Source organism: Anas acuta, chromosome 9 (genome assembly GCF_963932015.1).
Source record: "Anas acuta chromosome 9, bAnaAcu1.1, whole genome shotgun sequence".
Lineage (NCBI taxonomy): Eukaryota > Metazoa > Chordata > Aves > Anseriformes > Anatidae > Anas > Anas acuta.
The window spans coordinates 18,211,174-18,235,170 of record NC_088987.1 but is presented as its reverse complement, the minus strand read 5'-3'; the positions used below and the strand labels follow the sequence as shown (position 1 = coordinate 18,235,170).

The 23,997-nt window shown below is 48.7% G+C and overlaps 1 protein-coding gene across 18 annotated transcripts in view; it reads right to left on the bottom strand.

Annotated features, from left to right (window-relative positions):
- Positions 1 to 23,997, bottom strand: part of ST6GAL1 (ST6 beta-galactoside alpha-2,6-sialyltransferase 1) — a 47,979-nt gene that overhangs the window by 10,868 nt on the left and 13,114 nt on the right. For 6 of the 18 annotated variants that reach the window (XM_068692732.1, XM_068692729.1, XM_068692736.1 and 3 more), the window contains exon 2: positions 17,926 to 18,083. In XM_068692732.1, coding sequence (XP_068548833.1) covers positions 17,926 to 18,025 — 100 coding nt within the window. In that variant the 5' untranslated portion in view covers positions 18,026 to 18,083. Of the gene's footprint in view, positions 1 to 20; positions 703 to 1,703; positions 1,833 to 2,899; positions 2,924 to 2,996; positions 3,020 to 6,493; positions 6,636 to 14,225; positions 14,336 to 14,450; positions 14,583 to 16,205; positions 16,366 to 17,264; positions 17,376 to 17,925; positions 18,084 to 23,997 lie in introns of those variants that run through there. The other 12 variants (XM_068692717.1, XM_068692721.1, XM_068692720.1 and 9 more) reach the window with 12 other exon arrangements.

The following is a 23,997-nucleotide window of genomic DNA, read 5'->3' as shown; positions in this document are numbered from 1 at the left end:
CCTTGTAGAAAAATACCAACCTATCTCTGGTCCCAAACGAGATGATTTCAGAGACCCTGCTGAGGACACGACAGCACAGCGACCCAGACGGCCCACCGTTTCATTGAGGCTTTTCTCCGGCAGGTATCGCAGCCATTCGGATGTGTTAAATGGACTGTCCAATCCATGTATCATGGACACATTCACCCTGTCCCGTAGCTGGCACAGCAGCTGCTCTGGGCTGAGTTTAACGGTGTTCCTCTTCCCACTGTAGGTCACGTTGTACTTGTTCATGGACAGGTAGTTTTTTCTGACCTTCTGCAGCCTGGGTATAAGATTTTGCGATGAGCTGTCCTTATCCCATACCTTCATGTAGTCTGATGCTTTCTTGGACTTTTCCACCATTCCAGAGATGCCGCCTTTTACTTTATTTTCGTTACTGAGCAAAGTTTTAGGCATCTGACCCATTCCGCCAGCTGCTTCATGGACAAGGTCCTGTGATTTAAGCAGGTTCCACTTTTCTGAAGTCCTGTGAATCTGTGAATCATCGTTCTCAGTCTTGAAAGGAACATAGTAGCTTCGTCTTGTCTCTTTCCAAAGGCAAACTGTCAGAGCTATCAGTATCACCACAAGACCACACATAACTTTTTTCAATACATTGATGTGAACCATAGTGTACGTTGCATCCAAGTGGGACAACTACCACAGGGCAGGAAGCTGGTCCTGGGAGAGAGGAACACACCTCAGTCAGGGGGCGTGCACACGCATGCCTATGTGTAAAGTTATAAGCAGAAGTGTGCAGGCAATAAGAGGGGAGAGAGAGAACAGAGGGGCAATTTTAACATTTCAGTCTCTGTAAAGCTTTCATTTCAAAGTCCACCACCTCAAAAATCAAATGAACAGACTTGCATTGGCTTCCCTTCCCATCCCAGTCAGTCAATAACCAAATCCCAGCAGGAGCATTTCCAAAACTGAGCTTCCACTTGACCACAGGCCTGAACACTAACAAAACATACATAATGAGACACATTACAGTGGAAAAAACCTGTGAGTTCATGAACACCAGCAGTTTCACCAGCCCAACACTGACACATCTGGTGACTACGTAGGAAACTTCTGCAAATCTGCAGTGGGCTGAGTGTACTCTCAGTGCGAGACCTCACTAAACAGCTGCAGGGAGCCAATTAATCCACAGCACGTTTGGGTTTATAAATGTCCTCTGATAGACGTTATTCTATGTATGTCAGCCCTATGGAAAGTAAAGCCAGACCCTGTTGTACAGCGCTGCCTGTCCTCTTATGTGCTACCTCATCTAAGCAGCCACCTCCAGCTCCCATCCTATGTAATAAAAGGGGGCATGTCAGTGGCAGGAGAACTTAGCCCAGGTAGCACAAAGGGCCAGTGTAGGAACCGTGCTGAGGCACAAACACCTTGAGAGTTACACACGTTCAAGAGAAAATTTCTGGCATGGAAAAACACTGCCAACAGAAAACATGTCAGATGGCCTTCAGGTGTTTCTGCCTTCATGCCTCTTCTACAAAGCCACATTCTCCAGTGAAACCATTTCACACAAACTGCCTCCCGGCACGCCCAGGGAGGCAGGCAGGCATGCAGACCATGCCTCAAGTCAAGGCACTAGTGCCAACTCCCTCCTTGGACAAGTTGCTGAAAGCAAGCCATGCTAAGCTGTGACTTATTAGAAGCCACCAACTACCGAATACTACCTGTTGGACAAAACAGTAGGTCTTCAGCTCAAGTCATTGTTGGCTGTTGGCAGATTTTTGGCCCGGAGTCAAAGCAGGATATACCAAAACACAACGGTTGTGTGACACACGGAAGAGTTCAAGAAACACCTGAAAGAAAGAAAAAAAAAAAAAAAAAAAAAACTATTATGGAAGAACCTCATGGCTCTGGAGATCAACACAAATTTCTCAGCTAAGCACAGCAGTCCCATAAAAACTGTTACCCAAGCATGGAATGCTCAGCAGAGAAAATATTACTAACACACCGGCTTTTTAAAAGCTTAAACACCCACTCAGAATGAGTGGTTCAAACTTTGCTCACCACTCATCTTCCCTACTAGTTGGAAATCTAGCCTCAGCCAAACTGGGAGCCTGCTCATAGGCTATCTGCTCCCACCAGACTGACAGCCTTCTCGATGGATGCTGCTTCCAGCTGTGGATATGCAATGAACATTGCACAGGGACAAAGAAATAATATTAAAAAAAAAAAGGTAACTTTTCCTGGGGAAATATCTTGCTGCCTGCTGTAATTCATGCACTCCTCAAAAGCAACGGCATAGAAGACTCCCTGCTTTTTCAAAGTAAGAGCACGTAGTGTGAAAGATTACTCTACTGCATAATACTTTATCCACAGGTCCTCACAGAACACTGTCCAGAAGAACGTATTTTAGACTTCACAGCTTCACTCCACTGAGGAAACACAGCAAGAGAAGATTTCACACAGTGTGATGCATTTCAAGAAGTAAATTGTTTCTGCAGGAACACTGAGTCAGTAGAATACCCTGTAAGCTAAATTACAAATGCTCCAGTTCATAGGATTAGGTCCTAAATTAGTCACGTATCCCAGTGCTGACTACTTTTAAATCTATTAATCATCCTGACTTGTCACAGTGCAGCCCACAATTAAAAGGCATTCTTCTACCCCCACTTCGTAAACCATGAAACAAATAAACAAACAGGTAAATAAATCAAGAAGCACAAGTAATTCTAGTTTTCATTGCCATAATTTCCTCTGCCTTGACAGACCACCTGTTTTTTCATTTGCCTGAGAAGCAAGCGCTAGAAAGGCACGCTGAGGTCTTTTTGGTCGGCAGCATTTTGGAGGCAGAGCTCCAGCAAATAGGGAAGGAGCGTGTGTGCAGGGAGGAGATAAGAAACCTCACTGCAGCCTCTCTTACAAGCGGCTTATAAAAGGTTCCCCATGCTGCTCGCAGCTCCTTTTCTGTCGTGGTCACCGCAGGATGCTTTGCCCCCTCTTTGCTGCTCTGCACTGACCTGCAGCGCTTTGGAGCGGGTGCGGGCAGGGGCTGGCAGCGCGGCAGAGGCAGGGTGCTGCGTGAGCCACTGCACCGCTGAGTCAGCCTCCAGCCTGCCCCGGGCTCTGCGAGCAGCCCTAATGTAGACAGCAGTGCTTTCAAAATCTATATATAGAGAAACAGAAACACCAAAATAGAGCCGTCATGTCTCAGTTCAGTGCGAAGCTCCAAGACGCCTCCCTCTGAACACACGTCACACAGCCCCCCACCCTGACTCTGTTCTGCGTCTTTACACACGATGAGGGGCTGACTTCCACGAAACTTCAGGCTTCCAGATCGCGGCCACAGCAGGCATGTTTCCGTATTGTCAGCTTTTGTTTCCCATGGCTAGGATCACCCAGAGGAGCAGCAAGTTCATCTCGACGAGTGATCTTATGGGAAGCCCAAGCTCGGTGCAAGTTCCTGCTGGGATGCCTCTCCTGATGCCCTGCAGCAGGAGATGCTGAACAAGTCACAGCACCTCTTCTTCCCAGGCCACACAAAGGAACGTGGAAAACTCAGTTCAGCACTTCATAGGGTGCAACCCCACCTCGATAACTGCAATGGAAACAGTTACTCTGCTTTGATTTGTAAGCTGGCAGAGTCTTTTTTGCCAAGAGGGAAGACAACTTATTTTCTGGGCAGGCTGGGATAGCACCTGAGAGGTGCTCTCCTCCAAGACCTGTAGGTAAGTCATTTGTAAGCACTTCTGTGTCAGTGTGCTTTGCACAAGTGTGCTTCTTTGGAGGTGACAGAGTCTGGCTCTGCATCAGCTCCGCTATCAGCGGACAAGCTAGCTCCATGCAGCCAGCTCTCGAGGGCTAAATTTTAGCCCTCTGCAGAGAGCAGATAAGCAATGCTGCATCGTCAAGGCAGGCAGGGAATTACATCATAACCTGCACTCCTTTAGTTAACTTTTATGTTCAAGTACCTTACTGAACTCAGGTCTTAACACACGAAGTGTCAGAACACTGCCTCCTGCGTTCTCTCAGCCTGGAGGCTCGCGTCCTGATGCAGACCACCAGCCGAGGTCACGGTGGTTTTGTCTGCCGAGTGGTAGGAAAGAACAGCTGCCTTAGTCGGGCAAAGAACAGCTGGCAATCCACACTTCCACGACCCACAGCAGATCTGCCCTAGAAGTGCTTATGACGGTGGCTTTGCTGTGTTAAGACAAAAAGCCTGGCAAGCTCTCACCTGTTTTTTACAGCGACCAGAAGCGGATATATATGGAAACCATGCAACTATGGGCAAACATGTGAATATGCTTCTCTCCCAGAAATACACCCAGCTTCCAGAAATGTTTAGGGTTGCAGCTGTATCATTGGCTGTACTAACGCCCGCCCTCCACAGATTTATTTGCCTGATCTTGAGCCCCCTCCCGCGTGCAGAACAGCTGGGGGTGACGCAGGCTGCAGTGCTGCTCTCTGCAGGGACATCCCCTCCTCTCTCCGGATCAGAGCAGCTAACCCGACTGCTCCCCAGCACCCCTCCTGCCTTCACCCATGGCTGTGTGCCTCTCAACTCCCTCCTTTTTCTGCTTGGTGCTCTTCCAAGCTGCACCCTGCTTGACTCACTCTCCCCTTGCACTGCCTCTCCATACCCCTGGCCATCCCGGCCGACTCCCTCAGCACCCCCTGCATGTCACCAACGTCCTTGGGCACAGGCCCAGGGCACTGGCACACTCAGCTCAGGCCGTGTGGCCCCACAGCCAGGCTGCTTTGCTCTCCTTCCACAACTTCCTCTGCTTCTATTTCCTTCATGGCTGGTCTCTAAGCCCCAAGCTCCGCGCTGTCTGCGAGAAGTTCACGGTGTGTTACAAGCATAACTCAGAGAGCTGCCCCCATCACACAGAGGTCAGGAACAGAATAAACCCAAGGAGCTCTATTGCACCTCTGCTACCACAAACATCCCTTGCCCTGTCACCTGGGATCTCCAGCTCGCTCTGCAGCTTCCCGGTTTTTCCTCTGGTCTTAGAAGTCCCCTGTGGACAAAGCAAGCCGTGCTTACAACCTTGCTGTTCCTCTCCTCTTCAGATCATTTATTGCTGCTGAACAGCAGAGATCTGGGAGTGAATCCTTGCAGGAGTCCTGTGGTGCTGTGAAATCTGACCACTTGGCTTCCTACCCACCAAGCAGTTACTAATCCAGGACAGGAACTTTCTTATCCCTTGACAGCTTAGGTTTTTTCTGAGGCTCTTGGTGAGCAATCTCACCAGAAACTTGAAAACTCAAGTTCCCTTCCCTCTCTGCAGGCTTGCAAACTTAAAATGAAAAAAGAGGAAAGAGGTAAATAGATTTGAAACATCCTCTTCTGCAAACAGAGGATGAGACTTCTCCATTACATATTCTTATGTATACTAGAGCTGCCAACTGTTGTTTTTTTTTTAATTTGTTTACTGGTCTGAAACAATGGATCTCACTGCAGTCCCTTTGAAATGTCTCATCCTGTTTGTTACCTCCCATTTTTCCGGGTCAGGGACCCAGTGAACAGGCTGCTGCTACTCAGGATTTCCGCATTTCAGCCCCTTAGAACTGCTGGTACAGACAAGTTGTTTCAAAGTATTCAGCAGCCATGTCAAATAACACCTTCAATTTAAAAGACAGCTCCAGAGGTGTGGCGTCTGGGGATGGGACAAGTGGGGAACACCACCTGCCCTACCAGGCTTCTCTTTGCTACCTCCATTTACATACCAGTATCATTTGCCAGCAGTTTTCTTGCCTCTGATGTACCTGCAAAAACCTTATACTTTAGCAAGTTGTTCCTCAGTCTTTTTTGGATATACAACATTTAAATTTCTTTCCAGATTTCCTTCACTTATGCGTGGCTTATTTCCATCTGTACCCACAACTCTACCATGACCGAATACAAGGAAGGAAAGCTTTACTTCCCAGATCTTGCTAGATAATTTTTGAGTGTTTTCTTGCCCCCCACAAGAATATTTTACACTGCAACTACACCTTTTAGCTTGTGTTCATTTTCTGTAAATTCTCAGTGCTGTGCCTTCCCTCCACCAGCAGCTTCTGCAAGGAGCCTGTGAAGGAGCAGTGCCCAGCAGCATGAGCTCACATCGAAGTGTTTAAAAAGAAGAGGATACCTGAAGGGGGAAGACACAGAGCTGCAGGGCATGAATCCCTCCATTCAAATTAAAGTAACATTCCCAGGGAAACGGAGGGAAAAAAAATCCTATTACTGTCCCAGGGAATAGAAAAATAATAAATAAAAAAAAAGGAAGAATTATCAAGAATCTTTATAGCTGTAAACAAACTATGACTGTGCCATTTTGCAGTGGAAGAAACTGTACTTTTCACAGACTCAGTACATCAGGGTGAGAGCCGATAACACGTTTATTAAAGCTAAAGTTAAAGCTAAAGGTCTGCCCCTGCAGAGCTAGGTTTCAGAAAATCTCTAGCACTCTGTGTAGCCTGGCCTGTTAATCCAGCTGCATGGATTTCAATTCGATGAACAGAGAAGACTTACTTCTCAGCAGTTCCTTGTTGTTTTTTTTTTTCCTCATAACAGGAGCAGTGTGCCCCGCAGCACTGGGGTGCAGCTTCCAGAGGTGGGAACCCTGCTGCTATCACGCTTCCACAGCATGTGTGTACAGGGGCTGTCTTCAGTCCTGAAGCACCAAGAGAGGAAGCAAGGAGTTAGCACAGCTGTACAGTACAGCTATGCCAACGTAATGGCTAGTGACAGTACCAGGGACAGTCCTGACCCCTTGCCCCTTCTGAGACCTCAGCATATGCAGAGGGAGGATCTCCAGCTCTGACAAGTGCATCACATTGCCATTTTCATTACCAGGCTGTTAGGAGAACTGTTAACACCAAAAAGCCTATCCTCTCCTTCTGCAAAGCCGCAAGCACAACCCTTTGCCCCGGACCTGTAGTAACATAACAGTCCTTGGCCCTGCTGTGTATAGGAGAATAATACTCAAAATGGCTCAGCCACAGGGTTAGTATCAGCCCAGGAGGCTCTGGCAGCGTGTCCTGCTCAGACGGGGGGGGCATACTGCCAGAGCTCCCCTGCTCTCCTGATGGGGAATCACTTCCAAGGACCTGGAAGCACTGGCAATGCTCGCTCCGGGGTGGGGGGGGGGTGGGGGAAAGGAGTTTTTAGAGGTCAGTGTAAAACAGAAGTCATCTCATGATGGGCACATTCCCATGAGAGTCTGTTGCAAGCAGCACTGCCGTTTAAGACTTCTCCTGCAGAAAAGCCTCACTCTGTAGTAAGAGATCTGGAGAACATTGCTGGTAACAAGCTTTTCATTTCTAAAATTGCCTGTTTCATGTTCAAACTGAAGAACAAAAGAAAAAGCACATTATACCATGCATGTACAGTACTGATTCCCAAAAGCACTGCTTGTCTCATACCTGTGCCCCACTAGTATCATGACTTTACTAGTGAGGTTTTCATCATCTAAAATTATTTTTAATTAATTAAATTTATTCTAATTAAATTATTTTATTTATTTTTTAAGCTTTATCATAACAATTGCCACACTGAAGCCAACAGTAGAAATTCCTGAGCTATAAAAACCAGGGTGTGAGCACTCATTTAGGACTATTTACTTTATATTATGACTTCAGATCAAACAAATTACTTCCTCGTTTTCTCCTCTCTTCTCCGGTAATGTGTTTCTCCAGGGTGTTTATCTTTCAAAATGAGAGGGCAGCAATTCTTTATTTTAAATTAGCAGCATGTGGCAGGTCAACACTTAGTGCCTCTGCAAATATCTTCGCACACCAAGACACCTAACCGGTATGCCATGGCCCCAGGACAACAAACACATTTTGTGCCAGCCAGAGCCCCTCAGGATAATACTTCTGTGACGCCAGCCTTTTCCAGGTGGGCATGATATCTTTCCATCTCTTCAAGGACAATGCAATCACTCTTTAGAACTTGCTCAGAGAAGAACCTAGCTCAATGCCAACTAAGAGATTGGAATCAACTTGCACAACTGCACATCCACTGCCTGCTGTTTGGCCCAGCAGCAATACTCAGCTTTGGTTCTTCTTTTCATACACAGAGCTGGCACCCACCACAGCGCTCTGCCACACCAACCTCACCGGAGCACAGAATTGAAATGGCAATTCTGAAGCCACTGGTTTCAGAAAGCACTTATCAAAAGTCCCTGCATGGCAAGCAAAAGATTTCTTGCAATGTTTAAAATAAATCATTTTTTATCATTACGAAACCCATAATTCTATAATGTAAGAGAGACATAAAGGTGGCAAGAGCATTCCTCAAGAAGTATCAGGCGCTGAGAACAAAAGGCACACCACGACCACAGCAAACAAGACTAGAACGGACACCCATTACAGCCCATCAGAACATGTGATTTTCAGAGAATTTGTAAAAAGAAATTATTTAACAAGAGTTTCAATTAATTCTCAAAATCGAAGTAGTTCCTTCCCATGCAAGGAAACTGAATAATGGAATATAAAGAGGAAGATCAAAATTACAGACAACTAATTCTTCTGTCCCTGACAAAAACAGAAGAGGGGAAAACCACGTTACCATAGTCAAATGTTTTTCCATAACCCCATAACACTTGCTTTTGATCCCCCCAATCAGTGTTAAGCAAGCTAAGCTGATACCTCTTCCAGTCACGTATCAGCAGGCCATGAGGGCTGAAAGTGCCCTGGCCAAGTGGTTATCACCAAGCACAAGCTACCGGGGAAACCCATGTCCAGGTTAACTGTCATGCTGTAAGACAGAAGCCCACATAACAGATATGTAGGAATCTATATATCAAAACATCCTGAATATTGTTCACTGTTGAAGCAGCAGCTAGGATCTCTGAAGCCAAAATATTTGCAGTAGAAGATAGCAAATGTGTTTTGCCAAGGCACATCCACAAGTCACGTCCCCTCGCAGCGAGCTCATGGCCTATCTGGGCTTCAGATGCGAACAGCAGCAAGCACAGCTCTACCTTGGTTTTGACCCCCAGCTACTATTTCAAAAACAAATTACAGGCTGATAGTGTTGCGATGGACCCAGCTTTAAAACTGTGTTTGTGAGATTTAATAAACGCTTGAGCATTTCTTGCAGCTTTCACAAAGCAGAGCAGACACGCAGAAGAGAAAGCTGGTCCATGTGCAAAAAACAAACAAACTTCAAGGACTTGTTTGTTAAAATCCAGTCTGAGTTACTGGTAACTGGTCAATAGACCTCTTGGTACTCGTTTAAAAAGTATCTACCTTCAGTAAGCCCATAGGAAAGTCACCAGGGAAGTGACCTTGCCTGATTGAGACTCAATTTTATAAATCTCATGAAATATAAACATTTAGCATAAATCTGGGCATCTAGGTATGTTTAAAGGCATTTAAGGAACTTAAAACACTCCTCCTGCTCAAAGTTTCACATATGTATTTATAAGAACAGAAAATATTACTGAAACTTCCCTGATAAACACTTCACTTAAAATCTCCTCACAGTTTTCTTTCCTTGACCCCCACCACAAACAGACACATACAAGGGTACCGTCCACCCAAAAACCAACGGCCATGCTCCCAGCTGAAGGATCTAGCACCACAAAGGCTATGTAGGAGCATACAGATGCCTCCTGGCCCTATGTGCCATTACTGCTCCTCCTTGGGACGTGGGGCCTGGCACCACGCGGCAAGCAGAGAGCACTCGCTGGATACCATCTAGCTGGAGATTTCCCCTTTTTATTTCCTCACACTATACCATGACAGCATCCCAGTGAAGGACCGCTGTGCCTATGAGCAGGGTATAAAGTGATCTAAGTGCAGTACGTTAATTACAGAGGATTAACACAGTTGCTGGAGGGAAAAAAACACTACCTTTGTGATACTGAAGTGTGTTTAATTAAAGTTTACTGAGGCCAAAAGGGCAATAAAGACTGTTGTAGTGTCTCTCAAGCCTATTTAATAACACCTCCTGTTCCAACTGTTATCAGCCTGCTTTTTCCTAGGAGAAAAGACAGGTACAAAGTCCAGAAAACTCAGAGAAAACTCCAGCCTCCACCAGGCCCCATGCCACCCCACAGCTGCCGCCATGGGGCCTGCGGACACGAACGACTTGGTCACCGCCCCAGCAGCAGTGGTTCCCAAGCTCTGCCAGGTGTCATTCTGCTTCCCCATGCCCTGGTTAGTGGTGGCCCATCTCCCCGGGGTCCGCACGGCCCCAGGAGACAGATGCAGGCACCCAGGCAGCGGGCAGCAGCCCCTGAGGGCACGCAGCGTGGCAGCCATGGGCCGGAGACAGGCTGAGCGCAGGGCACGCCGCCGAGCCAGCTGCACAAAACGGAGACCAGGGCTGCTGAACAAACAGAAACAAAAGCGAAACAACAACAAATCTCAGCACAAATGTGTTTTTCATCACAGCCAGGTGGTGGCTTGCAGGCATGGAGGAAGCGTTTTAGACAGCTAAATCCAACAGAAACACGGGTTGCTCCCTGAAGCGGTAAAGGAGGCCGCAGCCATTTTATCTCCTCTGCGCAGCATTGGTTCTGGCACTGGCTATAGCACAACACATTTCAGCAGGCTGTAAGCTCTTCTATGACCTAAAGAAAAATGGAAGGTGCTCACCTTCTTCATTGGGAGGAAGGATGAGGTACTGAGGGAAGATGTAGCCAAAAATGTGACTCCAGAACAGCTAAACAAGGTCATAGCTCCTAGAAGCAGGCTGCACGAGCACGCAGCTCTCCTCCCTTCCCCTTGTTGCCACCTGGTCATGAAGAAGCCAGATTTCTTCTTCTGCGAAGGAAGTGGCTTCAGGAAAGGCCAACCTCAACTGGAACGCAAGGAACCCGGACGGTAGTAAGCACCAAGCATTGCCATCTCCAGTTACAACACTCACTTCGCTCCTCACCCTCACCATGCTTTCTGAACGTAACTGCTAAAAATTGAGCAATTTCCTAGCCATAGCAGCTGGAGGATCCTGAATGTTGTTTGCCCTGAGATGAGCACACACCTAACAGCATTAATTCACAATTTGTGCCCCAAGGGAAAGACACACTTATCTGTACTGCATTTTTTCCTTTTGTAACATCACAAATTGGTTCTGTTTCAATACTGCGTTAACATCTCGCTGCATCAGTCATTTCTGTCCTCAGATCAGCCATTTCACAGCACTGCCAAGACTGACTTCATCTTTGCTGAGTGAATCCTGAAGGGAAGCTCACAACATCACCTGTGAGGCATATAGGAGAGGGTGTACCTTGTGAGTCCTGCTGGTGTCCTGCGGCCATGAACTGCAGTAAGCCAAGCAACCGGTGTATCTGCGGGGAGTTAGACTGTTCCTGGAAATCTTCTTCTCATTAGGTTCCACTTGACTCGAGCCCTGCCTAAGCCAAAACCGTTTCCCAAAACAAATGGGAGCACAGCAAGCATGAGGTGATCAGCAGACGACCTTCAGTGGTGTATTCCCGATCCTAAGGAGCACACTGCAGCAGATGCCCCGGACCTCACTGTGAATCTAATCCATTATGCATCACTCATTCAGGAACCATAATCACAAAATCCATGCAATTATTTAAAGTATGTCAATAACCCAAACAGAGGAGGCCAAAATGCATCAGTGAGGCTTCCACCATCCTTAAGAAAAGAGTTTGAATGTCAGCATCAAATGCTCAACATTCAGCTGAACCAAACTTTCACAAATCACAGAGAACGTGCAGAATACTGCAAAACTCATCTCTTAGATTAGATCGTGCGGCATACGCTACATACAGTTATCTCTTGCAGCAAAATGTCTAGATGGGCTGCACAGACAAGCAGACATGCCAAAATGATCTCTATCTCTGAAGCAGACTTCTACGCTTATGTGCAGACGAGGAACTCAGATTTCCTTCACCCGCAAGCAAAATCCAGTTGAGCTGTGGTATGTGACAGGCTCCCACAGCCAGCAGCAGGCAGGTGACTCACAGGAAGTCTGCAGCATTTGACACCGCGCCTGGCTGCTTTCAAGCAAGAACTGCTGTTTTCACACGGCTGTCATCTTGCACACAACAACATCCCACACGGGGCTAGAGCCTGGAAGGGTGATCTTACACCACCTCCAGCACCTGCCTGATTCATTTGAGACATGGCAAGTCCTTCTTGTTGCTTAACATCAGACCTAACCTCCCAAGTGGAAAGCACTGGGCTTAAAGTTCACAAAACTTTAAACAAGGCTGACTTTTGATCTAGCTCAGATCAAGCTTTAGGTTAAAGTTACTCATTTATTTTATTTAAACAAACCTGCCTGCTTTTACTCAGTTTTAAGGGACAACCAGTATCCCCATTTACCTGTTGAGGACAGGCAATCACCAGGCATGGAAAAAGCAGGAATTCTGGACCAGAACTAGAGGTGACCCTTCATATGCACTATCATCAGTCCTACAGATAAGGGAATCCTCCCCAGTGGTGTATCCCCATCTCCTTCCCACAATTTTCCCTTCTCCAGTTCCTCAGAACATGATCCAGGCTTCTACCACAACACGTCCAAGCTTGCAAAGGGATCTGGAGGTACACAGTGGCCATTCTGGGGTCTCCTGGCAAATCTCTGGGTGCAGGACTGGTTTTCAACACAGGGAGAACCAAATGTTGACTCTAATCACAGTCTGCTGCAGTTTGGGCACAAGCACAACAGTAATCTGAACATACAGGTGCACAGATCTGCCTGTGCTGTATCCATTACTTGAGTCCATCTCTTCATCATCCCACTCCCCTGCAAGCACACAGATGCCTTTCCCATCCTCAGGTAATCACAGCAGCAGACCCTCAGCAAAACTGGCTGAGAATCCCCAAAACCAGGTACCCTAGTTAGTTCATCCCCTCTCATTTAGAAGGCTGTGCATCACTCCCAGTATGAGAGCAAAGAGCTAGAAAAAAAGCCTAGCAATGTCCTCTCAAACTATCTTGTGATTATTAATTTGCATTTCAGTAGTCCTTTTTTTCCCCCTCTTCAAGAATGAGGTCAATTCAGCTAATTTCCTTCTGCTTCCACTGATATCATACAATCACAGAACGGCCTGAGCTGGAAGGGACCACAAAGATCGCCCAGTTCCAACCCACTGCCATAGGCAGGGACACCACCCACTAGATCAGGTTGGCCAAGACCGCATCCAGCCTGGCCTTGGATGCCTCCAGGGATGGGGCATCTACAGCTTCTCTGGGCAACCTGTGCCAGTGCCTCACCACCCTTCGAGTGAAGAATTTCCTCCTAATCTCTAAATCTATTTTCTTTTAGTTTAAGACCATTCCCCTTTGTCCTATCATTATCTACCCTAGTAAAGAGTCCTTCTCCATCCTTTCTGTAAGTCCCCTCTAAGTACTGAAAGGGCACAATGAGGTCACCGCAGAGCCTTCTCTTCTGGAGGCTGAACAGCCCCAGCTCTCTCAGCCTATCTTTGTAGGAGAGGTGCTCCAGCCCTTGATCATCTTTGTGGCCCTCCTCTGGACCCGCTCTAACAGCCCCACATCCTTCCTGTGCTGGGGGCCCCAGACCTGGATGCAGTGCTCCAAGAGGGGCCTCACCAGGGCAGAGCAGAGGGGGACAATCCCCTCCCTCCACCCGCTGGCTACTCCTCTTTTGCTGCAGCCCAGGACACAGGTGTCCTTCTGGGCTCACAGTGCATGCTGCTGGCTTGTCTCAAGCCATTTGTCCACCTGAACAAGATGTATCACAAATATATATACTCACATACTTCTGTTCTTATATTCCCCTCCTATTTTTGAATTAGGAAATAATGTATTCAGGATGCAGTAAGAAATTGATGTAGCTGAAAGAAAAGCTTTTCAGAAAGCTGTCCAACATGCATAGAGGCCACGGTTTTATGTAAGTCATGTAAGTACTTCTGCAAGTCATCTTCTCTAAATTCTTCTTCCTCCTTAAGTGTTAAACATAGAAAGCAATAGTTTTAAGAATACTCTCTTAAGTCTGTTAAGATGATAAGCCTGCTCCAGCTTTTACATTCCTCTCGCCCTGGGTCTCATATAAAGCCTAAACTGCACCCCTAAAAAAGCCTACGCCTCTGTAAGGCTTTACCTGTAGCAGATCTCAAACAGCGGAGCACCCGTGCTGTAGCAATGAGAATACTCGGGGCTAACCTCGCATGCCCTTTCTGAGGGGGCTTTAAAAGCTCCCCAACTACCCCAACACCAGCACAACAGGCAAAGCCAACACACTGTGGTGCTCCTGCCTCCACTGCTCCAAAACCTCACGTCCCTGGGGTTCTGCTTGGAGACCACGCAGTACTCACACACACAAGCTGCACAGCAACCTTCGGCGGACCAAGCTGGCTTTCCTCAGACCACAGCTGCTTCTGGATGCTCATACCTGTCCTCAGCTGGCTCGCTCACAGCAGACCACCTGAGCAAGAGGTGAGACGACAAGCACTCATGGAGATCTCTGCAGGTTTGCAGCCAAAAGAGGCAACAATGTAGGTAAGAGAAAGGAAGTGGGACGGAGTTCCCCACACGCTCACCTCAAGGCGCTGGGTCACCTGAACCCTTTGACTCTGCGAGGGCTCTGCTGTTTCAGGAGATGGAAGTACAGCGTTCAGCACAGTCTAACCAAACACTTGCTCGAGCAACAAGCACAGATGCGCTGGTGGTTTACGCTTAACAAAACCACTTCTCTGACTGCCGCTGTTTTTAAGAGAGCTATTTTTAAGAGACCGAGGATGCACAACCTCTGCCACAGCTGCTCCTGACAGCAGCCGGGAGGCCCTCCCCAAACCAGTGCAGTGCTGCTGAAGGAGCTCCCACCACACAGCTGCTTCTGCCACACGTGACCAATGTGGAACCAGCAGCTTTCCTACCATAACTGCATCTCCAGCATTCCTCTTCTTCCTGGGAAACCTTTCCTAAGGCCCTTTACTCTCCTTTCAGCACTGGCTCTGCATGAGGGGATGCTCAAATTTCTGTGGCCTTTCCCCAGGGTGAAGCGGTCTGCAGTCACCTCCTGCCTCAGTGGGATCCTCACATCCGTCTCCAGAGCTCCTCCTCCCCTCCATGAACCTTCCTTTTTGAAAGTCCTTCTCTTATCTGCTTTTTGTTTGTTTTTGTCAGCTTTCCTCCCATCTCTCCCAGACCCCCAGTGTGCAGTGACTGTTCTGGGCTCCTGTCCTCTGCTCACCAAGATGCTGTGGGTTTCAGAGCCAACGTACGACTCCTGTGGAAGCTTCACATCAGAAGCAACGCCTGAGCTGGTCATCTTCTGCACCAGGAGCTGGCAACAGAAGTAGCTCCAGCAACTGCACCCGTAAACCTGAACAGAAGGTGAGCAAGACACCTGCTTGCCTTGACTGGAACCGAGTACAACCCTAACCCAAGCCAAGAGCACCATCCCGCTTACAGAAGTACAGCTTCACAACCACTTGTCGTTAAGAGCACAAATATACACACACACACCTGTAAAATCAAATATAAACACCCCCAGGTATATTTACACATAGGTATGTGTACAGGCATTCTTTTAAACCCTGATATTGCTAACCAACACCAATTACTCCAGAATAATATACACAGAAGTGAATAAGCCGGGGGACTGCAGCACAGACCTCGTAAACATAAGCCGGCAGAAGCCCTGAACAGGCAGAAGCAGGCTGGCACCAGGAGACCCAGAGCCGCAAGCACAAACGACCAGCTCCCAATCCAGAAAGCTGCCCAAAACCGATAGCAACGGCGGAGCCACCCTAAAGGAAAACCACCCAGGTGGGCTGGCACTGTGCTTCAGAATCAAGTGTTCAGAATTAATTACTCTGTTATCTTACACAATGCTTAATTACTCTGCTATCTTGCACAATACTTCACGCATCCCTTTTAGAGGAAACTGTATTTTAGTACCGGGTCCAAGACAGTGCTGAGTGTGCTCAACCAGCCTGGACACCCACGCTGCAGAACTGCTGCTGCTGAAGAGGCAGCACAATGAGCCTCCCGTCGTCCTTGTGCGTGGCTGTGCTCCTCCTGTCTGTCACCCAGGCCCCACGTACCAGGGGGACACGGTTCCCAAAACCTCATTTAGTAAAAGGTTTGGGTGTGACTGTCCAACAGACCAACTTCTCAGCGCTTCAAAAGGAGATAAAGACTTTGTCCTACCAAGGTAGGTTAAGAGAATGAATATCTCTGGATTAAAAGCAAAAATTGTGCTTGAGAGGTCAGCTTGGCCTTAGATTTCTGCTGTCCTAAAGACTGGCATCCAACCGAGGCTAAAGTAACACTGGCTAGTGCAAACTTACACTTCACGTGGGCTCACGGAGCTGCTCCGTGCTGCCACACCTTCCCAGGGAGTACGAGTCCCACTCCTGCAAGATAAACAGCGCTCCAAGATCCTGTTATCTCAGCAGCAAGCCCAAGGTCACATCGTGAGTCACTTCTTTGCCTGATGAGCAGAGGATTCTCATCAAGGAACATGGGAGGAAAACAAACAAAACCCCTTGTTTCCACACACACACACACACACACACACAAATAAAAGTTTTTACATAGGCAACACTCCATGGCTGACCTGCTTGATCCTCTATTCTACACCAAAATCCTCTCACCAGAAGCCGTCTGTGGCTCAGTTTCCTTCTTTCCCCAGGAAAACAACAGCTGCCAAAGATGCCCAGGGCAACGTGCCGTGCCTCTTCTCTCCTCCACTCACCTGTCTCCAGCAGCGCATTCCCACTCCTGCTGGTGCTGGTAGGGTCCAGTACCCCTGGGTCTCGAGGCACTAGAGCAGCAGCCGCTCCCTGCCCTCAGTCCACAGGCAGGAGGTTGCTGAGCCGCTCCACCGCGGCTGGGGCTCTCCAGTTTGCAATGCTAAAGGTAATACAACACTGGGAAGCGTTCCCTGGCCAGAAGGGAAGAGAGGGGGGTGCGTTTTCCATATTAAAGATTCAGGTTTTAAGCAGCGGAGGGACGACTACCATGTTTCCAGCGGTGGAGGAAATGGGGAAGGGACAGAGGCCACCGCTGCCTGGCATTCCTGATGCCAGAAAGTTAGGGATTAAAAAAAGCAACTGTACAATGAAATCCTCTCAAACCCTCTTCACACATGAAAATGGGCGTAAGTCCAAAACCCATATTTGCAATCACTACTAAAAATCTCCCCTGCTGAGTTTGCTTTCCTCTGGTCTCCCATGTGCAGAAGGTGGTGTTAAACGGGGAACGTGACAAAGCAGAGGTCTGCATTCACCTTGGGGCTCCTGGCACCACCACCTTCCCAGTCAGGTTACCCAAAATCTTGCTGTGCCCAACCAAAACACTGAACTGGGCACCAAAGAGTAGCCCATTCACACACTTATTAGACTAACCTGGCCCCACACTGAAGCACAAAGCACTGGGAACATTCCATAGGCAGCACAGCTCATCATCCATTGGACCAGCTAATCATCCAGGGAGACAGCTAATGAATGCTTGCAGTGCTGTGATAAGGAACAGGATGTCAGGGAAGAGCGATGGAGAGGGCAAAAATGTAGGGGCACCACCAGTGAAAGCATGGAAATCTTCAGGGACGTTGAGCAGAGGTTGTCTGTGAACCCATCCAGCTAATTACTCTACCCCAGTGCCACCAGCAATACCCCCAAGGGGTTTCTGGGGAAAGAAACCAAAGCGAGCCCCAGCACACATCTCATTTTAGTTTTATGCAAGTCAGAATGCAACCGCATCTCAGGCATTTATCTCTGGAGCTTAGCCAGTACGTATCAACATTTACAAGAGCTCCCCCCAGAAGCAGAACAAACATTTTTTGCTTTACAGAAAGTAGAGGGGAGGTGCAAGCGGAAGAGCAGAGAGCCCTCCCAGTTCTCTTCACACCCCTCCCAACTTCTCATGCAACTCAAGGCAGCCCCTCCACAGACAGCAATGCCTTCATATATACGTGTCCTTACCATGCTGACAGCAGTCATGCTCTTGCTGCCAGGCCTGCAAAAGCAAAAAGAGGCACAGGGAAGGGCAGAGAGGCATGGCTGTTACCTTCATCTCCAGGTTCCTTCGCTGTCCACAGCAGCTTTTGCAAAACCCTTCCAGTCACAGCGGGGTGGCCAGGTGAGGTCCAGGCGAGCTGCTGCCACATCCAAGCTGTGCACGCAGTTCTTCATGCCCACATCTCACCTCGAGTTGAGTTTTCTGGCCTAGGAAAGAAATGAAGGATGCAATGTGAGACAGCCGTATCGGTCATACAGACTGCTGGCCCTGGGACCACAGTGGGCAGCCAGGACACACATGGCACACCTGCAGCAACAAACGACCACGCAGAGCCTTGGCCAGAAATACAAAAAAGCCTTTTCAGAGTTCATTTCTCTAACCTCTCCCCTATTTGTACAAGAAACTAGGAGTAACTACAACACGTGTCCTAAAATCCTCTTAAATAAGATATTCATCACAAGACTGTTTAGCAAGTCGGTGCACACAACCCGCACAAAAAGCGCCGCCTCCCGTAATTACCCTGCCCCAGGCAAGTTTCCAGCCTGTGTGCATGGCCCGGCACGGGTCTGCCCCACACGTCCTGCAGCTCTGTTCCCTGCTGTCGGGAACCCAAGTACCCACAGTTTACAGAGATCCCAACACGCTGATATCCCACACCACAGCCACCTCTAACCCCAAGGACCCCAGGCCCGCAGCACCACAGCACCCAGCCCTGCCAGGAGCAGAAAGCTCAGCAGAGGGGGCTGCAAGAGGCAGCATGGTGCTGCGCGTCCTTGCAAGCAGGCCAGAGGGCTGAGGGTGATGTTTGGTGCTAGGCCTCCAGCGCCCAGCTCTCCCCAGGGCTGGCGAGGGCTGCGGCTGCATGAGAAATAACGAAACCAAAGAGATCTTTGAGGGTTACGTCAGGCCAGGGGAAGGCAGGAAGGGAAGGCAGGAAGGCTGCTAAACCTGAAAGCAAAGTTTTGTGCTTCTTCTGGCAACCAGCAGTGCTTTTGGGTGGCTGCACGTGCGTGCCAGGCTAGGAAGCCCCAGCAGCAGCCCCAGCAGTCACCAGGATCGCTGGTCCACGCGCTACTTCCAGGCAGTAAGCGCACCTGGCTCTGTCCTACCAACCGTAGGCATGAGAGGGATCTGGCTACCTCGCCTTCTGATCGTGGCCTGGTATGGCCATCCCCGTGGCAATATAGGGACTGCAAGGAAATGGCCTCAGGTTGCACCAGGGAGGCTAAGATTGGGTATCAGGAAGAATTTTGTCGTGGAGAGGGTGGTCGTGCATTGGAAGGGGCTGCCCAGGGAGTCCGCCCAGTCTGCCACCAGAGGGAAAACGAAAAGGCGTAATTAACCTGGAGAGCGTCCAGGGGGGTCAGAGCCCTCTCCACCTTCTTTGACAGCTCTCATGAAAAAGGTTGCAGATTCGCTCAATCGCCCAGGCTAAGCTTAAGAGAACAGGCAACATCAGCAAACCTCCTGCTCCTCCGCCCCAGCAGCCAGCGAGGTGAGCAGCTTCATGTACCAGCTCTCTCTACGCTGCTTTGTTGGATTACAAAGTACAAGAACAAAATAAAGTTGGGTCAGAAGGCTACCCTGTCTCCACTCCAGCTGTAAAAATCGATGTGCAGCAACGAAGCGGTCAGCCTTGCAGCCTGAGCCCGGTGCACACGGCAGAGAAGCCTCAGCCCACTCCAGCAGGGCTGTGCTTTCCCCCTCTGAGCAGCACGCATCTTTCCCACCGTGCTGCCAGGACCAACCCGTCTGCAGAGCAGGGTCACCAGCACACCACCAGAAAACAGTGCAGACCACACTCTTATCACACGAGTCGCAGGCAGAAGAAAACAGGCCAGCTAAACTTTTGTTTTTATTTTAAATAGAGCAAATTGTGCCCCAGCCAGATGTCAGTTCTCTAATAAGGCTGCAGTATTTCGCTGGGCAGAAAGCAGAAGACAGCTGTCCCCCGACCCAGGCACACGGGGCTCCTGCAAATAGGATGGAGATAGGACATCACCCCCTTGGTCCTGCATTTTGTTTTTACAATGCTGCCAGAACATGTGGGTGGGGGAAAGGAGGTTTTACCAAGTTTTACCCCCCAAATGTGTGCGTGCCTATCTACAGATCAAGTATTAGCACCGCAAGAAATACCAGCAGTTATCTGATGGGAAGTCACCTTTGCAAATGCCAAGGTTAAGCAAGAACTTCATATTAACCCCCCCCACAACAGTGTTGAAAAAAAATCCCATCCTTAAGAGGAAAAAAAACAACCAAACAAACCACAACAAAAACAAAAGCCAAAGGAGCCCCCAACCCAAACAAGGTAAAAAAAAAAAAAAAATAAGAAAAAGGAAGTGATAGCAGTAAAGAAATTTATCATTAATTCTTCTTCCCTTCTTTTCACAGGTGAGAAATTATTTCTCCTCCCCAGCTGCAACACGAACAAGCGCCCGCCGGCTGCTTTGGCAGAGCAAAGCACTCTGCTGCGTTCTGGTGAAAGAAATCATGTTTGTTTATTGCTTAATTGGTACTGCTGATTCATCCCCAAATTACAATCCTTGCCACCACAACTCTTCTAAAACATAATAATCAAACCCCTGCCTGCTGGGTTAATTACGGTTAAAAAGAGAACCATTAAGCCATTACCAGGAAAGCAGCAGCTCCCTCCCGCCGGCAGCCACGCGGTGCAGGCGTGGACGCTCACCCAGCCCAGCCTCGTGCCCTTGGCTCCTGCTTACACCCCAACCCGCAGGCTGAGCCCCGGAGGCACCGTGTGCGAAGCTCGGCACCGCAGGAGCCGTGCTCTTGCCTGGACACGAGGCTAGCACCGCAGCCAACAGAGCCCCAGGCGAGCTCCAAGCTCACGGCCCTCTGAGAGCCGCTTGTGGCTCCCGCAGGGCGTGAACCCCTGGCAACTCACAGGGCCAGCAGGGCAGAGAAGCTGCCTCAACGTTACAGTGAGGTACAGGGAAACCAAGCAACATGCCCCAAACCAGAGAAAGCAGCGGGGGCGGACTCCAAGAGCAGCAGCCTTGTTTTGGACCCTTTCTAAGGGTCTGAATACTCCAAGCAAATACACATGTCTTTGGTAATGCTCTGAATACGCACAGCTACAGCTGTCAACCAACCACCTGGCAGTGACAGAAGAGCACCCTCAGCATGTTTGCAGGTGACACCAAGCCGAGCGGTGCCGCTGATCCTACATTAGGAAGGGATGCCATCCAGAGGGAGCTGGACAAGCAGCAAGGTGAGCAGCAGCCTTGGAACCATGCAATCAGAAACTGCAGCACAGATGCAAGTTGCATTAGGGCTGTGTAACTTAAACACTGTCCTGCCTTCTGAGCTTGGCTTTACAACCCTTTCCTTGTCCCTTTTCTTGTCCGCCCGGGCTGCCTGCTTAACAACTCCAAAAGGACAAGATTATGCTTGACAAAACCCCTGTTACTACAAGGTACGCTGTCAGGTTTTTATTTATTTTTCTACATGGCTGATGCTACTAGAGTACTACCTGTGCTATAAAATGGAACCTTCTTACAAATAAATTATAATACAAAATGAAGCCAAAGACACGGCCATAGGCTTGATTACAGGAGCTCCAACACCACAGCCCGCGCTGTTTGAAGGGATGTACCTTTGCTTGGGTTTGACACCTTCAGCTACAGCAGCCCTTGTTCACCTTCAATTGCTTCATGAATGCTACAGGGGAAAGACTTCACACACTGACCACTGCTGGAAACAGAGAAGCAGAAGCCAGCAACTTGCAGGGAAACTACAGAAAATCAAGTTACTGATTACTGCCTTGGCCATACGCCAAGGGAAACACATGCCTTTGGAGGGGCATTGCTAGGATAGAGGAGAGAAGAAATCTCCCGCTCTTGCCACCACCTTCCCAGTGACAGAACTGGAAACCTGCCTGGCACGAGGCAGGCTTGGGCACCACTTTCTGCTCTCCACGCTTCCCTCAGACAGGACACAAGGCACCAGCCTACACCACATCCTCCAGTGCAACCATGGCCCAAGCAGGAGCTGCAGCATGGCCAGGAAGAAAGGCAATCCATGCAAACCAGAGCTGAGGGGGTTCTGGCACCCAGCAGCAGTCTCCTCTAGGTACAACCCCAGCCACATCCCTTTTCCGTGCCTGCCAGCTCTCCAGGAGCCCCTCGCTGTTTTCCCCAGACAAGGCGCTGCAAACAAGCAGCATATTGCAGCTTCCAGCCTGAACTCCACTTCCTTTGTCCGCCTCCCAAAACCAGTGCTGAAAGCCACAAGAAGTTGGTAGAAGCTATGAAGAAAGAAGTGAGACTTTTATCAGCTCAGCTGCCCATCAGACAAGGTGCTGGGGAGGATGAGCGCTGCCCAAAAATGGCTCTGGCAGATCAGCAGCTTAAGACCCAGTGTAAAACTCTGCTGAGGACAGGTATGAGCCCTGAGGCCGTGCTGTGAGCAGGAAGAGCTGTGCTGCAGCCCCGGCTCTCCAGCTGGCACTGCTGCAACAGGGATGTGACAACCCCACCACAGCACCTACCTGCTGCACTGCACGTGTGGCAGGGCACGGCACGCAGTGCGCTGAAACCTTGGCCTTTCCACAACACCTCAAAGCAAGTTAGGCTTCTGCAGTCTTGTCTACATGGAGACAGATGGGAAGAGTTAAGCCAAATTAATGGCAGGCAAGAATTTTAAAAGTATGAGTTAATATGCATTAATGACCCTGGTGAGACCTCTCATTTCTAGCTCAGGTAAGCGTGGGTTTCATTCATTTTCATTCAATTCCAGCATGGACTAAACAAAATATAATTAAAGAGTGTCCAAGCAGAAACTTAACACCATTTCTGACATCAAATTTTACAGCTAATCCTTAATTGTTTTGATTTTTTTTCCCTACCTAGATGGCAAGTACGTGATTATCTATCCATCTAATTAAACAATCCATAAATATCTAATGAAATGTGTATCTGATTACACTCCCGTAATAACTAGGGGAACTTCTCAACCCTAAAGCACGCGTTTCATTGCAACACACCAGTGCTGTCCGTCTGAAGAAGACCGGTGCTTCGCAAAGCTGTCTGCCCAGAGATGACGACAAAGTGCAGAGCTGAACTCACCTCCGAAATCCCAGTCAAGAACTCTTTCCCTGGGGTTCAGCCAAAACCAGAGGCTGCTGAACCACAGACAGACTGGTTACACACGTGAACCTTGAACGAGAAACTTGCCCACGGTTTCCTGGGGAACACTTCTGTGGGATTTCTCCCTGGTTTTATCCTGAGAGATCAAAACCGCAGCAGGAGCAGAGTTGCAGGGTTGCCATACCACCCTCACCTGCCCAGAGCAAACACGGAATGCTGACAGGTTTCCAAAACGGAGAAAGGGAAGGCAGAAAGGGGCTTTGCCACACTTGAAAGTGAACTTGATTTTTACCTCAGGTACAGATGTGAAGGAATTCCCACAGATTTTCAAGAACACGCTTCTAACCACAACTCAAATTGATGAGCTGCATCCACAGTGCCTAAAATGTTCCCAACCAACACCCACGCTGGGTTACAGAAGAATGAAATGAAAGACAGCAAGTAGCGACTGCTGTGAAAAGTAGCAGATAAATCTAAAGACAACGAGATTCCTTCCATGCACCTCTCCCACCTCTCTTCCCCTGAGGACTCGTGGCACTTTCTGAAGCCCACACCTTGCAGCAGGCTCAGCACAGATGACCACGCACACGACACAGATGTCCACGCACACAGGGCCACTACTCAAAGCAAAGCCTCAGGCATGTTTTCAGACTCCTCAGTCCACAGGTGAACTACTCATTTGGCCAGACGTCAGGAAGGCTATTCTTAAAAAATATGTAAAATTTAATTTGAAGAGCCAGAAAATCGCAGTGATCTCAGTCCCCAATCTATATTATGAGCAGACAGTCTGGCTAACTCATCATGCATGCCATTCTTCAATTGAAGTGTTCTTCCAGTAATGCTCCTTCTGCTTTTTTAGCTTGGCGCTCTCACATCTCTCCAAACCACCCCTTCCCGATTACATTTATATCCATGATTCAGTTATATCAGCTTGGCCTGCAGGAATCCCACTGCCTCCAACAACAAAACACATCCTTGGGACTATTCCTATATCTCTGCTCCTCATTCCTTC